General features: G+C 46.2%; 1 protein-coding gene across 6 annotated transcripts in view; it reads left to right on the top strand.

Annotated features, from left to right (window-relative positions):
• COL11A2 (collagen type XI alpha 2 chain) overlaps positions 1-15,561 on the top strand; it is a 168,232-nt gene that overhangs the window by 72,373 nt on the left and 80,298 nt on the right. For all 6 annotated transcript variants that reach the window (XM_063938237.1, XM_063938235.1, XM_063938233.1 and 3 more), the window contains exons 2-5: positions 12,007-12,174; positions 12,255-12,465; positions 12,750-12,912; positions 15,124-15,255. In XM_063938237.1, the coding sequence (XP_063794307.1) occupies positions 12,007-12,174; positions 12,255-12,465; positions 12,750-12,912; positions 15,124-15,255 (674 nt within the window). The remainder of the gene's footprint in view (positions 1-12,006; positions 12,175-12,254; positions 12,466-12,749; positions 12,913-15,123; positions 15,256-15,561) is intronic.

The raw sequence follows: 15,561 nt of genomic DNA, 5'->3' as shown, positions 1-15,561 counted from the left end.
TCCATTACGTCTCCTGCTGTCACCCACTGCATCTGCTGCTGTTACCCACTGGCTCCTCCCCTGTCACCCTATGCTACCCCCTGCCAGCCTCTACATCCTGCTGTCAGTTACTGAAACCCTCTGCCTCCCCATTCACCCACAGCCTCTCCCTGTCACCCACAGCCTCTCCCTGTCACCCATTACCACCTGCTGTCACCCACTATCTCCTGCTGTACACTCTGTCTCTCCTGCTATCACCTATTGCCTCTCCTGCTGTCACCCAATGCCTCTCCGTATCACACTCTGTCTCCCCAGTCACCCACTGCCTCCCCTGCCACCAACTGCCTCTCGCTGTCACCCACTGCTACCCTCTGTCTCCTGCCATCACCCACTGACACCCTCAACCTCCCCAGTCACCATCAGCCTATCCTTGTCACCCACTACCTTCTTCTGTCACCCATTGCCTCCTGCTGTCACCATCTGCCTCTGCCCATCACCTATACCTACCAACTGTCCCGTTTTTCTTGGAGTATCTGGCTGTCCCATCTGTGTCCGGCGATGGGGAAAGGGAGGAATAGTTGGGGGGTACACACACTACTACTCTGCTAAGTAACGGTTGAACAGATGCCGTGCACATGCTCATTGCATCTACTCAAAGTGTATGAGCCTGGAGGCTGACCACCAATGTTGGGAGGTATGCATCGCCCTCTGCCTCTCCCTGTCACCCCCTGCCTTTTTCTGCAACCCACTACGTCTCTCTATCACCCACTGCCTCTTTTTGTCATCCTCTGCCTCCACAGTGACTAATTGCCTCTCTCTATCACACTCTGCCTCCCCAGTCACCCCCTGCCTCTCCCCAATCACCCACTGCCTCTCCCCAATCACCCACTGCCTCTCCCCATCACCCATTGCCTCTCCCTGTGAGGCAGAAGAGGGGAGGCCCAAGGAATATTTTTGTAACTGTGCCCACCACTCGAAAGTGCCACCTCTGATTATACAATAACCCAGAGTCGACATATAGCGGTGTTATACTGTGTATGGTATTATACTATTACCCAGAGACCACATATAGTGCTGTTATGCTGTGTGTGGTATTATACTATTACCCAGAGACCACATATAGTGCTGTTATGCTGTGTGTGGTATTATACTATTACCCAGAGACCACATACAGTGGTGTTATACTGTGTGTGGTATTAAATTATTACCCAGAGACCACATATAGCTCTGTTATGCTGTTTGTGGTATTATTCTATTACCCAGAGTCCACATATAGCTCTATTAAGCTGTGTGTGCAGGGGTGTAGCGAGGGTGGCTCTGGTGGAGCGCGAGCTCCAGGCGCTGAAAAAGTTAGAGCGCGCGCAACTGCCCCCTTCCCTCACTGTGCCGTGGATCGCTGTACAGGCATCCGTAGAGCAGGAGGAGGAAGAGCAGAGGGGGCATACACTGACTCTGACTCTGTGCCTAGGTAGAGACCAGAGCAAGCCAGAGGCGAGAGCAGGAGATACTGAAATCCGACACATGCTGGAGCTCTGCGTGTCATCTTCATATGGCTCACTGTGTGCTTGTAGCTGTGCAGCAGAGTTACTTGTGTCCTGCAGCACCACTCTCTGCCCCCGCTGCTGCAGCACCTCTCTCTGTCTAGCCCAGCTGCAGCAGCACCTCTGTCTACCCCAGTTGCTGCATAATCTCTCTCTGCCACAGCTTTTGCAACATCTCTCTTTCCTCGAAGCGACAGCACATGTTTCTACTTCAGATGCTGCAGCCCCTCTCTCTGTCCTAGCTGCTGCAACACCTCTTTCTGCCACAGCTGCTGCAGCACCTCTCTCGACATTGATGCTGCAGCACCTCTCTCTCCCCCAGCTGCTGCTGCTGCAGTAGCACCTCACACTGCCTCTCAGGCAGCTGCAGCACCTCTCCTCTGGGACATTACTTTCATTGAGGCATAGTGGGATTATCAAGTTGAGGGGCAGTTTTAGTGCATTATTTTCAGTGACAGTTTGTGGGCATTGTTCTCGTCTTACATTATGTGTATAAGCAGCTCTACTGTGGTGTAACATGTATAAGCAGCTATACTGGGTGATGTAAAGCAGCTCTGTTGTGGTATAACATGTATAATTAGCTCTACTGTGTGGCGTAATGTGTATAAGCAGCTCTACTGTGTGTTGTATTATACTGTTCCCAGAGTCCACATATAGCGGTGTTATACTGCATGTGGTATTATACTATTACCCAAAGATCACATATAGCTCTGTTATACTGTGTGTGTGTGGTATTATATTATTACCCAGAGACCACATATAGTGTTGTTATACTGTGTGTGTGGTGTTATACTATTACCCAGACTCCACATATAGCTCTATTATACTGCATGTGGTATTATACTATTAATACCACACATGGTATAACGGGTGTAGTATGGTATGCCGGCGACCAGCATACCGGCGCCGGGAGCCCAACCGCCGGCATACCGACAGTGTGGTGAGCGCAAATGAGCCCCTTGCGGGCTCGCTGCGCTCGCCACGCTGCTGGCACGGTGGCGCGCTACTTGCGCCACGCTATTTTATTCTCCCTCCAGGCGGGTCGTGGACCCCCACGAGGGAGAATATATGTCGGTATACCGGGTGTCGGGTTTCCAGCGTCGGTATACTGTGCGCCGGGATCCCGACATTCGGCATACTGAAGACCACCCAGTATAACAGCGCTATATGGTCTCTGGGTATACTATTACCCAGAGTCCACATATAGCTCTGTTATACTGTGTATGGTTTTATATTGTTACTCAGAGTCCACATATAGCTCTGTTATACTGTGTATGGTTTTATATTGTTACTCAGAGTCCACATATAGCTCTGTTATACTGTGTGTGGTATTATACTATTACCCAGAGTCCACATATAATGCTGTCAAACTGTGTGTGGTATTATACTATTGCCCAGAGGCTAGACCACATATTGGCCCTCATTCCGAGTTGTTCGCTCGCTAGCTGCTTTTAGCAGCTATGCACACGCTAAGCCGCCGCCTACTGGCAGTGAATCTTAGCATAGTAAAATTGCGAACGAAAGATTAGCAGAATTGCGAATAGACACTTCTTAGCAGTTTCTGAGTAGCTCCACACTTACTCGGCATCTGCGATCAGTTCAGTGCTTGTCGTTCCTGGTTTGACGTCACAAACAGACCCAGCGTTCGCCCAGACACTCCCCCGTTTATCCAGACACTCCCGCGTTTTTCCCAGGAACGGCAGCGTTTTTTCGCACACACCCATAAAACGACCAGTTTCCACCCAGAAACACCCACTTCCTGTCAATCACATTACGATCACCAGAACGAAGAAAAATCCTTGTAATGCCGTGAGTAAAATACCTAACTGCATAGCAAATTTACTTGGCGCAGTCGCACTGTGGACATTGCGCATGCGCATTAGCGACTAATCACTCCATTGCGAAAGAAAAATAACGAGCGAACATCTCGGAATGACCACCATAATGTTGATATACTGTGTGTGGTATTAAACTATTACCCAGAGTCAACATATAACGCTGTTATACTGTGTGTGGTATACTATTACCTGGAGTCCACTTATGCTGTTATGCTGTGTGTGGTATTATACTATTACCCAGAGTCCACATATACGACTGTTATACTGTGTGTGGTATACTATTACCTGGAGTCCACATATAATGCTGTTATAATTTGTGTGGTATTATACTATTACCCAGAGTCCACATATACCTGTTATACTGTGTGTGGTATTATGCTATTATCTGGAGTCCACATATAATGCTGTTCAGAGGCGGATTGGCCATAGGGCTTACAGGGAAGATTCCCGGTGGGCCGGCGCACCCATGCGGCCTGTTTTATTTGAGGACATGTGGTCCTTTTTATAGAGATGAGCGGGTTCGGTTTCTCTGAAACCGAACCCGCACGAACTTCATGTTTTTTTCACGGGTCCGAGCAGACTCGGATCCTCCCGCCTTGCTCGGTTAACCCGAGCGCGCCCGAACGTCATCATGACGCTGTCGGATTCTCGCGAGACTCGGATTCTATATAAGGAGCCGCGCGTCGCCGCCATTTTCACACGTGCATTGAGATTGATAGGGAGAGGACGTGGCTGGCGTCCTCTCCATTAGAAATTAGATTAGAAGAGAGAGAGAGATTGTGCAGAGTCAGACAGAGTTTACCACAGTGACCAGTGCAGTTGTTGTTAGTTAACTTTTATTTATTTTAATATAATATATCCGTTCTCTGCTATATCCGTTCTCTGCCTGAAAAAAAACGATACACAGCAGCAGCCAGTCACACAGTGTGACTCAGTCTGTGTGCACTCAGCTCAGCCCAGTGTGCTGCACATCAATGTATAAAAGGCAAAGCTTATAATAATTGTGGGGGAGACTGGGGAGCACTGCAGGTTGTTATAGCAGGAGCCCCCAGGAGTACATAATATTATATTAATTTAAAATTAAACAGTGCACACTTTTGCTGCAGGAGTGCCACTGCCAGTGTGACTAGTGGTGACCAGTGCCTGACCACCAGTATAGTAGTATATTGTTGTATGTATTGTATACTATCTCTTTATCAACCAGTCTATATTAGCAGCAGACACAGTACAGTGCGGTAGTTCACGGCTGTGGCTACCTCTGTGTCGGCAGTCGGAACTCGGCAGGCAGTCCGTCCATCCATAATTGTATTACAATATATACCACCTAACCGTGGTATTTTTTTTTCTTTCTTTATACCGTCGTCATAGTGTCATACTAGTTGTTACGAGTATACTACTATCTCTTTATCAACCAGTGTACAGTGCGGTAGTTCACGGCTGTGGCTACCTCTGTGTCGGCAGTCGGCAGGCAGTCCGTCCATCCATAATTGTATTATTATTATAATATATACCACCTAACCGTGGTTTTTTTTTCATTCTTTATACCGTCATAGTGTCATACTAGTTGTTACGAGTATACTACTATCTCTTTATCAACCAGTGTACAGTGCGGTAGTTCACGGCTGTGGCTACCTCTGTGTCGGCAGTCGGCAGGCAGTCCGTCCATCCATAATTGTATTATTATTATAATATATACCACCTAACCGTGGTTTTTTTTTCATTCTTTATACCGTCGTCATAGTGTCATACTAGTTGTTACGAGTATACTACTATCTCTTTATCAACCAGTGTACAGTGCGGTAGTTCACGGCTGTGGCTACCTCTGTGTCGGCAGTCGGCAGGCAGTCCGTCCATCCATAATTGTATTATTATTATAATATATACCACCTAACCGTGGTTTTTTTTTCATTCTTTATACCGTCGTCATAGTGTCATACTAGTTGTTACGAGTATACTACTATCTCTTTATCAACCAGTGTACAGTGCGGTAGTTCACGGCTGTGGCTACCTCTGTGTCGGCAGTCGGCAGGCAGTCCGTCCATCCATAATTGTATTATTATTATAATATATACCACCTAACCGTGTTTTTTTTTTCATTCTTTATACCGTCGTCATAGTGTCATACTAGTTGTTACGAGTATACTACTATCTCTTTATCAACCAGTGTACAGTGCGGTAGTTCACGGCTGTGGCTACCTCTGTGTCGGCAGTCGGCAGGCAGTCCGTCCATCCATAATTGTATTATTATTATAATATATACCACCTAACCGTGGTTTTTTTTTCATTCTTTATACCGTCGTCATAGTGTCATACTAGTTGTTACGAGTATACTACTATCTCTTTATCAACCAGTGTACAGTGCGGTAGTTCACGGCTGTGGCTACCTCTGTGTCGGCAGTCGGCAGGCAGTCCGTCCATCCATAATTGTATTATTATTATAATATATACCACCTAACTGTGGTATTTTTTTTTCTTTCTTTATACCGTCGTCATAGTGTCATACTAGTTGTTACGAGTATACTACTATCTCTTTATCAACCAGTGTACAGTGCGGTAGTTCACGGCTGTGGCTACCTCTGTGTCGGCAGTCGGCAGGCAGTCCGTCCATCCATAATTGTATTATTATTATAATATATACCACCTAACCGTGGTTTTTTTTTCATTCTTTATACCGTCGTCATAGTGTCATACTAGTTGTTACGAGTATACTACTATCTCTTTATCAACCAGTGTACAGTGCGGTAGTTCACGGCTGTGGCTACCTCTGTGTCGGCAGTCGGCAGGCAGTCCGTCCATCCATAATTGTATTATTATTATAATATATACCACCTAACTGTGGTATTTTTTTTTCTTTCTTTATACCGTCGTCATAGTGTCATACTAGTTGTTACGAGTATACTACTATCTCTTTATCAACCAGTGTACAGTGCGGTAGTTCACGGCTGTGGCTACCTCTGTGTCGGCAGTCGGCAGGCAGTCCGTCCATCCATAATTGTATTATTATTATAATATATACCACCTAACCGTGGTTTTTTTATACCACCTAACCGTGGCAGTCCGTCCATAATTGTATACTAGTATCCAATCCATCCATCTCCATTGTTTACCTGAGGTGCCTTTTAGTTCTGCCTATAAAATATGGAGAACAAAAAAGTTGAGGTTCCAAAATTAGGGAAAGATCAAGATCCACTTCCACCTCGTGCTGAAGCTGCTGCCACTAGTCATGTCCGAGACGATGAAATGCCAGCAACGTCGTCTGCCAAGGCCGATGCCCAATGTCATAGTACAGAGCATGTCAAATCCAAAACACCAAATATCAGAAAAAAAAGGACTCCAAAACCTAAAATAAAATTGTCGGAGGAGAAGCGTAAACTTGCCAATATGCCATTTACCACACGGAGTGGCAAGGAACGGCTGAGGCCCTGGCCTATGTTCATGGCTAGTGGTTCAGCTTCACATGAGGATGGAAGCACTCAGCCTCTCGCTAGAAAACTGAAAAGACTCAAGCTGGCAAAAGCACCGCAAAGAACTGTGCGTTCTTTGAAATCCCAAATCCACAAGGAGAGTCCAATTGTGTCGTTTGCGATGCCTGACCTTCCCAACACTGGACGTGAAGAGCATGCGCCTTCCACTATTTGCATGCCCCCTGCAAGTGCTGGAAGGAGCACCCGCAGTCCAGTTCCTGATAGTCAGATTGAAGATGTCAGTGTTGAAGTACACCAGGATGAGGAGGATATGGGTGTTGCTGGCGCTGGGGAGGAAATTGACCAGGAGGATTCTGATGGTGAGGTGGTTTGTTTAAGTCAGGCACCCGGGGAGACACCTGTTGTCCGTGGGAGGAATATGGCCGTTGACATGCCAGGTGAAAATACCAAAAAAATCAGCTCTTCGGTGTGGAGGTATTTCACCAGAAATGCGGACAACAGGTGTCAAGCCGTGTGTTCCCTTTGTCAAGCTGTAATAAGTAGGGGTAAGGACGTTAACCACCTCGGAACATCCTCCCTTATACGTCACCTGCAGCGCATTCATAATAAGTCAGTGACAAGTTCAAAAACTTTGGGTGACAGCGGAAGCAGTCCACTGACCAGTAAATCCCTTCCTCTTGTAACCAAGCTCACGCAAACCACCCCACCAACTCCCTCAGTGTCAATTTCCTCCTTCCCCAGGAATGCCAATAGTCCTGCAGGCCATGTCACTGGCAAGTCTGACGAGTCCTCTCCTGCCTGGGATTCCTCCGATGCATCCTTGCGTGTAACGCCTACTGCTGCTGGCGCTGCTGTTGTTGCCGCTGGGAGTCGATGGTCATCCCAGAGGGGAAGTCTTAAGCCCACTTGTACTACTTCCAGTAAGCAATTGACTGTTCAACAGTCCTTTGCGAGGAAGATGAAATATCACAGCAGTCATCCTACTGCAAAGCGGATAACTGAGTCCTTGACAACTATGTTGGTGTTAGACGTGCGTCCGGTATCCGCCGTTAGTTCACAGGGAACTAGACAATTTATTGAGGCAGTGTGCCCCCGTTACCAAATACCATCTAGGTTCCACTTCTCTAGGCAGGCGATACCGAGAATGTACACGGACGTCAGAAAAAGACTCACCAGTGTCCTAAAAAATGCAGTTGTACCCAATGTCCACTTAACCACGGACATGTGGACAAGTGGAGCAGGGCAGGGTCAGGACTATATGACTGTGACAGCCCACTGGGTAGATGTATGGACTCCCGCCGCAAGAACAGCAGCGGCGGCACCAGTAGCAGCATCTCGCAAACGCCAACTCTTTCCTAGGCAGGCTACGCTTTGTATCACCGCTTTCCAGAATACGCACACAGCTGAAAACCTCTTACGGCAACTGAGGAAGATCATCGCGGAATGGCTTACCCCAATTGGACTCTCCTGTGGATTTGTGGCATCGGACAACGCCAGCAATATTGTGTGTGCATTAAATATGGGCAAATTCCAGCACGTCCCATGTTTTGCACATACCTTGAATTTGGTGGTGCAGAATTTTTTAAAAAACGACAGGGGCGTGCAAGAGATGCTGTCGGTGGCCAGAAAAATTGCGGGACACTTTCGGCGTACAGGCACCACGTACAGAAGACTGGAGCACCACCAAAAACTACTGAACCTGCCCTGCCATCATCTGAAGCAAGAAGTGGTAACGAGGTGGAATTCAACCCTCTATATGCTTCAGAGGTTGGAGGAGCAGCAAAAGGCCATTCAAGCCTATACAATTGAGCACGATATAGGAGATGGAATGCACCTGTCTCAAGCGCAGTGGAGAATGATTTCAACGTTGTGCAAGGTTCTGATGCCCTTTGAACTTGCCACACGTGAAGTCAGTTCAGACACTGCCAGCCTGAGTCAGGTCATTCCCCTCATCAGGCTTTTGCAGAAGAAGCTGGAGGCATTGAAGAAGGAGCTAACACGGAGCGATTCCGCTAGGCATGTGGGACTTGTGGATGCAGCCCTTAATTCGCTTAACAAGGATTCACGGGTGGTCAATCTGTTGAAATCAGAGCACTACATTTTGGCCACCGTGCTCGATCCTAGATTTAAAGCCTACCTTGGATCTCTCTTTCCGGCAGACACAGGTCTGCTGGGGTTGAAAGACCTGCTGGTGACAAAATTGTCAAGTCAAGCGGAACGCGACCTGTCAACATCTCCTCCTTCACATTCTCCCGCAACTGGGGGTGCGAGGAAAAGGCTCAGAATTCCGAGCCCACCCGCTGGCGGTGATGCAGGGCAGTCTGGAGCGACTGCTGATGCTGACATCTGGTCCGGACTGAAGGACCTGACAACGATTACGGACATGTCGTCTACTGTCACTGCATATGATTCTCTCAACATTGATAGAATGGTGGAGGATTATATGAGTGACCGCATCCAAGTAGGCACGTCACACAGTCCGTACTTATACTGGCAGGAAAAAGAGGCAATTTGGAGGCCCTTGCACAAACTGGCTTTATTCTACCTAAGTTGCCCTCCCACAAGTGTGTACTCCGAAAGAGTGTTTAGTGCCGCCGCTCACCTTGTCAGCAATCGGCGTACGAGGTTACATCCAGAAAATGTGGAGAAGATGATGTTCATTAAAATGAATTATAATCAATTCCTCCGCGGAGACATTGACCAGCAGCAATTGCCTCCACAAAGTACACAGGGAGCTGAGATGGTGGATTCCAGTGGGGACGAATTGATAATCTGTGAGGAGGGGGATGTACACGGTGATATATCGGAGGGTGAAGATGAGGTGGACATCTTGCCTCTGTAGAGCCAGTTTGTGCAAGGAGAGATTAATTGCTTCTTTTTTGGGGGGGGTCCAAACCAACCCGTCATATCAGTCACAGTCGTGTGGCAGACCCTGTCACTGAAATGATGGGTTGGTTAAAGTGTGCATGTCCTGTTTTGTTTATACAACATAAGGGTGGGTGGGAGGGCCCAAGGATAATTCCATCTTGCACCTCTTTTTTCTTTTCTTTTTCTTTGCATCATGTGCTGATTGGGGAGGGTTTTTTGGAAGGGACATCCTGCGTGACACTGCAGTGCCACTCCTAGATGGGCCCGGTGTTTGTGTCGGCCACTAGGGTCGCTAATCTTACTCACACAGCTACCTCATTGCGCCTCTTTTTTTCTTTGCGTCATGTGCTGTTTGGGGAGGGTTTTTTGGAAGGGACATCCTGCGTGACACTGCAGTGCCACTCCTAGATGTGCCCGGTGTTTGTGTCGGCCACTAGGGTCGCTAATCTTACTCACACAGTCAGCTACCTCATTGCGCCTCTTTTTTTCTTTGCGTCATGTGCTGTTTGGGGAGGGTTTTTTGGAAGGGCCATCCTGCGTGACACTGCAGTGCCACTCCTAGATGGGCCCGGTGTTTGTGTCGGCCACTAGGGTCGCTAATCTTACTCACACAGCTACCTCATTGCGCCTCTTTTTTTCTTTGCGTCATGTGCTGTTTGGGGAGGGTTTTTTGGAAGGGACATCCTGCGTGACACTGCAGTGCCACTCCTAGATGGGCCCGGTGTTTGTGTCGGCCACTAGGGTCGCTTATCTTTCTCACACAGCTACCTCATTGCGCCTCTTTTTTTCTTTGCGTCATGTGCTGTTTGGGGAGGGTTTTTTGGAAGGGACATCCTGCGTGACACTGCAGTGCCACTCCTAGATGGGCCCGGTGTTTGTGTCGGCCACTAGGGTCGCTTATCTTTCTCACACAGTCAGCTACCTCATTGCGCCTCTTTTTTTCTTTGCGTCATGTGCTGTTTGGGGAGGGTTTTTTGGAAGGGACATCCTGCGTGACACTGCAGTGCCACTCCTAGATGGGCCCGGTGTTTGTGTCGGCCACTAGGGTCGCTTATCTTACTCACACAGCGACCTCGGTGCAAATTTTAGGACTAAAAATAATATTGTGAGGTGTGATGTGTTCAGAATAGGCTGAAAATGAGTGTAAATTATGTTTTTTGAGGTTAATAATACTTTGGGATCAAAATTACCCCCAAATTCTATGATTTAAGCTGTTTTTTAGGGTTTTTTGAAAAAAACACCCGAATCCAAAACACACCCGAATCCGACAAAAATAATTCGGTGAGGTTTTGCCAAAACGCGTTCGAACCCAAAACACGGCCGCGGAACCGAACCCAAAACCAAAACACAAAACCCGAAAAATTTCAGGCGCTCATCTCTACCTTTTTATAGACATAATGAATAAGATGCAAAATAATTTGCATATATGAAAATGACTTTGCCACTTAGCCTGTGATTGCAGATGATCTAGTGTAGGCTCTGTCTGCCTGCTTGGCGGACATATAAGATTGAGTGAATAGTGATTGGGATACGCGGTTGGTGTAATAAGCAAGAAAATATATATTTCTAAAGAATGATATAGTTTCCTAAATGCTGAAGGTGTATCATATAATGTGCTCATAATATTTAATTGTATTTCCGTTTAACTTCCCCTTGATGCTGGACATGCCCACTATCTGGAAAGTCTTGGGGGAAGGGTGCTGCTGCCATGGCCCATGGCTAGACCTTACATCTCTGGTGCTGCCCATGTGGGGCCACTAGTACAATATTTTCCAGGGCCGCTTTTTGTTCCCAATCCGCCCCTGATGCTGTTATACTGTGTATGGTATTATACTATTACCCAGAGTCCACATATACCACTGTTATGCTGTGTGTGGTATTATACTATTACCTGGAGTCCACATATAGCTCTGTTATACTGTGTGTGGTATTATACTATTACCCAGAGTCCACATATAACGCTGTTATGCTGTGTGTGCTATTATACTATTACCAATTATAGATCTGTTATACTGTTTGTGGTATATACTAGTTACCAGGTTGCTTTTCTATTCACAAGCCAGGAAATATGAAGGACTCACAGCAGTAATATCCCTTTCACCCCGTTGGCGGGTCGCACCTGGGAGTCGTACATGGGTGATTCCCGGGTGCAACCCGCCTCAGGGCCCTTCACACTGTCATCTCCAGCCCAGCATATTGCCGGTTTGGTGATATCAGCGGTGGCAGCGCTTGAAGATCAGATGATCCATTCACCACCCCATTTTTTTATTTTTGAATTTTGCCAAACACACTTTACCCCCCTGTACTGCTGTTCATCCCTCAGATGATAACCTTACGTGTAACCTCTCCCCATAGCTGACCCCATCGATGTATTAAAGGGCCTTCAATTGAACACACAACCTGAGGGTGTAAAGAAGATCTCTAGCCTGTGCCCGTCCCGTCGTTCTAGCACCGGTGGAGATGTTGCCTACAAGATATCCAAGCAAGCCCAGATCAGCGCCCCCACGCGGCAGCTCTTTCCAGGTACCAGCCACGTTCTCAGGATGCAGGGAGAGGGTGGGGAGAGCTCTGGTCAGCAGAACTAACACTCTGTCATCATGCAGGTAAATTCCCAGAGGACTTTTCTATCATGGCACTGGTCCGGGCCAAGAGCGGACTGCAGGCTTTCCTCCTGTCCATATACAACGAGCAGGGAGTCCAGCAGCTTGGGATAGAGTTGGGGCGCTCTCCTGTATTTCTGTATGAAGATCAGAGTGGGAAACCGGCTCCTGAGGACTATCCAATATTCAGCGGGGTCAATCTGGCCGATGGAAAGTCAGTAAATATGAATCTTACTATTGTGGCTTCACCCCAAAATCACATCCTCATTTAGAGGCTGGTTCTGAGTTGGGAGTAAGGGGAAAAAAAGAAGTAACTTTGCACCTGCTTCCACCTCAGTGTCAGACCCTTACTTCCCCCGTGTCTTCCAACTGTCACTTCCTCCATACTGCCCCAACATACCGGCTTCCCAACATCCTCTCTTCCTTTTGTCTCTCTACTGCTTTGTCTTTTGTCTCCTGGTCTCCTCATACTGTGCTCTTCTCTTACTGTTGCATCAGGGTGCATCGCATCGCTCTGAGTGTGCAGAAGAAGACAGTGACATTAATCCTGGACTGTAAGAAGAAGATCACAAAGCCACTGCGCCGTGGAAACAAGCCCGTTGTGGACACGAAAGGGATCACTGTATTTGGAACACGTATTCTGGATGAGGAATCATTTGAGGTAAGGAGAGGGTGCTCTTACGTCATCTCCAGCTGGGCCTGCGATAGCCCTTCATACTTAAGAGACTGACCCCCAAGGTTACAGGCACTATGGGGGAAATGTATCAAACCTTATAAAGAGGACAGGAGGAGAAGTTCTTCTAGCTAGCATATATCAAGTATGTTCTATAAAATGATAGGTAAAAGATGATTGGTTGCTATGCGCAACTTCTTCACTTCCCCACTTCTCCACTCTTTAGAATGCTTGGAGAATCTCAACCTTATGTGCATGAATTTATGGTTATTTGTTAGTTATTAGACAAGTTTGTAATGAATATTAGTCCAGCCTACTATGTCATTATGTGACCTTAATAGCAACACATTTGTAATTGAATTATGCATCCACCAGAGGGAGCTGTTGCAACCATGGTATCTTTGTCTTGACTGTTGGGACCATTAATCTTGATGTGATCATAATTTATGTGTATCAGTAAGTCTAAGGGGCCTATTTATCAAGTAATGTTTTGTGGGTGTTTTCGGGGGTACCCACAAATATTAAGTATCCCCCAAATGCAACATAGTGGGACCGCAGAAGATATGTCTATGAGGGCTTCAAAGCTGAACACAGGACAGAAGCTGATTGGATGAAGCCCCATTTATCATACACAATGAATTTTTTCACTCACTGATAAATGATTCCCTAACTGCTCTAAGAGCGCTAATCTTGTTCAGTCGATCTATTAAATAATTAACCTTTAGTGGGAGATGTATCAAACTAAAGAGAGAGATAAACTGGAGAAGTTGCCCATAGCAATTACTCATCTTTTAGCTATCATCTCTCTAGCACAGTCTAAAAAAATGACTATTATTAGCTGACTGGTTGCTATTGGCGACTTCTCCACTTTATCTCCTTCTGTGGTTTGATACAATGTCCCCTTAAATGTTAAGCTTCACCATTAATTTACAATACATGTTGACAACAGCAGCGATAAACATCATTCTGTTGAGCAGCGTCTAAAGAAGCTATGATATGCCAAATAACCTGCTAAAGCTGTTATTACCCATGGTTTCCACTAGAGGGAGCAATGATGATGATAATAATGGCAATAAAGATGAACTTTAAATTGCATTAGTTGTAAAGAACTAATTTTACCACAAGAGGGCGATCTTTCTTATATTTTAGAACATGCAAAGGCACCAATATTCTTCTATTTCAATGATGATATAAACTATAATAATACACAATCATTGCTTTCGTTGATGACCAAATGGGACTATAATTTTCTGTTAACGTCTTTTAAATGAGGATAGTCTGTGGACTATGCAAAAGGTTATTTCGAGGAGTTTTCTCTACAAAACGATACAGTTTTCATGAAAATGAGTTCAATAGATATTGCGCCAACTTGGAACAAACCTACAGACACAACATTCTTATTCTATTAGTATAGATAATACACACCATAACTAATTAAAAGCATGTCCGCTTATTATCGATGCAGCAAATGGGGAATTCATAAATACAATCTATTCACATCAGAATATCATTCCAGTTTGTCATTCATTTTATTTTGTTCTGAAATGCGCAACATCATAGAAATATTACTGCCTTACACAATCCTAACTACTAGCCTCCTAAATTTGTGGTGGGGAACGATTTACCGATAATGATTTATTTATGGACACGTTGCCCCATATCTGTTTAGTGAACATTGGGGTCAATTCAATTTGCTGACAGTTGAGTAGCTCCAGGCGCTATTCAATTCTGCACAATGTTAAGTCGGCGAATGCCTGTTCTACCGGACTTAACAGGTTGATTTGTTGGGAGAACGGGCATTCTCCGACTTAACTGCCTGGCACAATGCTGATTCCCGACAGAATCGGCATCGTGCCGGCTGCGTGCTAGCACTTTTGTCGGATTTCTGCACCCCCCCGGGGATGCGAGAAGAAATACCAACAATTAAATGTCACATGGCTCTGTATTGAATAGCACCAGGAACTAATTCCTGGCACTATTCAACTGTCGGCAAATTGAATTGACCCCTTTGTGTAGGTTCTGTAGTTTGCTAGTCGCCGACTAACAGACAATAGTAACCATCCATGTGCTGCCATTTGATGTCACTGTCAAACACCAGCATTCCCCTTGGAGGGATGTGGCGCAAACCAGGATTCCACGACGCCACATTTATCATTGTCACTTCCTGTTGTGTAATTACTTTCTCTTGTTTTTCCCAAGGGTGACATTCAACAACTACTTGTAGCAAATAATGCACAGGCAGCTTATGACTACTGTGAACACTACAGTCCGAACTGTGACTCTGCTCAACTCAACACACCCCAAGCGCAGGACCCTAACACCAGGCAAGATGTAAGTATGGACTGTCTCTGGGCCCTTGGGGCTACCTTCCTTAATCTGGAGGGATCCACTAATTGCCCCAAGGCCTATGTCTCACACTCATGCTGTTGATCCAAACTTCGGGGACATCTTAATGGCGCACATGTACAGCTGTCCACATTAACACGAACGCTTAAGGCGATTGTTACTTTCAGATGACTTTTAGGTTCCTAAATTTCACTTTTGCAACTTTAGCTCTATTAGTTATGCTTGACTTGGACCCATCAATTTTCTGCATTAGAAAATGGGGCTGGGGGGTATGAAAGGAAATCCCTTTGG

The sequence above is a fragment of the Pseudophryne corroboree genome, chromosome 8 (assembly GCF_028390025.1).
Source record: "Pseudophryne corroboree isolate aPseCor3 chromosome 8, aPseCor3.hap2, whole genome shotgun sequence".
Taxonomy (NCBI): domain Eukaryota; kingdom Metazoa; phylum Chordata; class Amphibia; order Anura; family Myobatrachidae; genus Pseudophryne; species Pseudophryne corroboree.
This window is presented reverse-complemented; position numbering and strand designations above follow the sequence as displayed.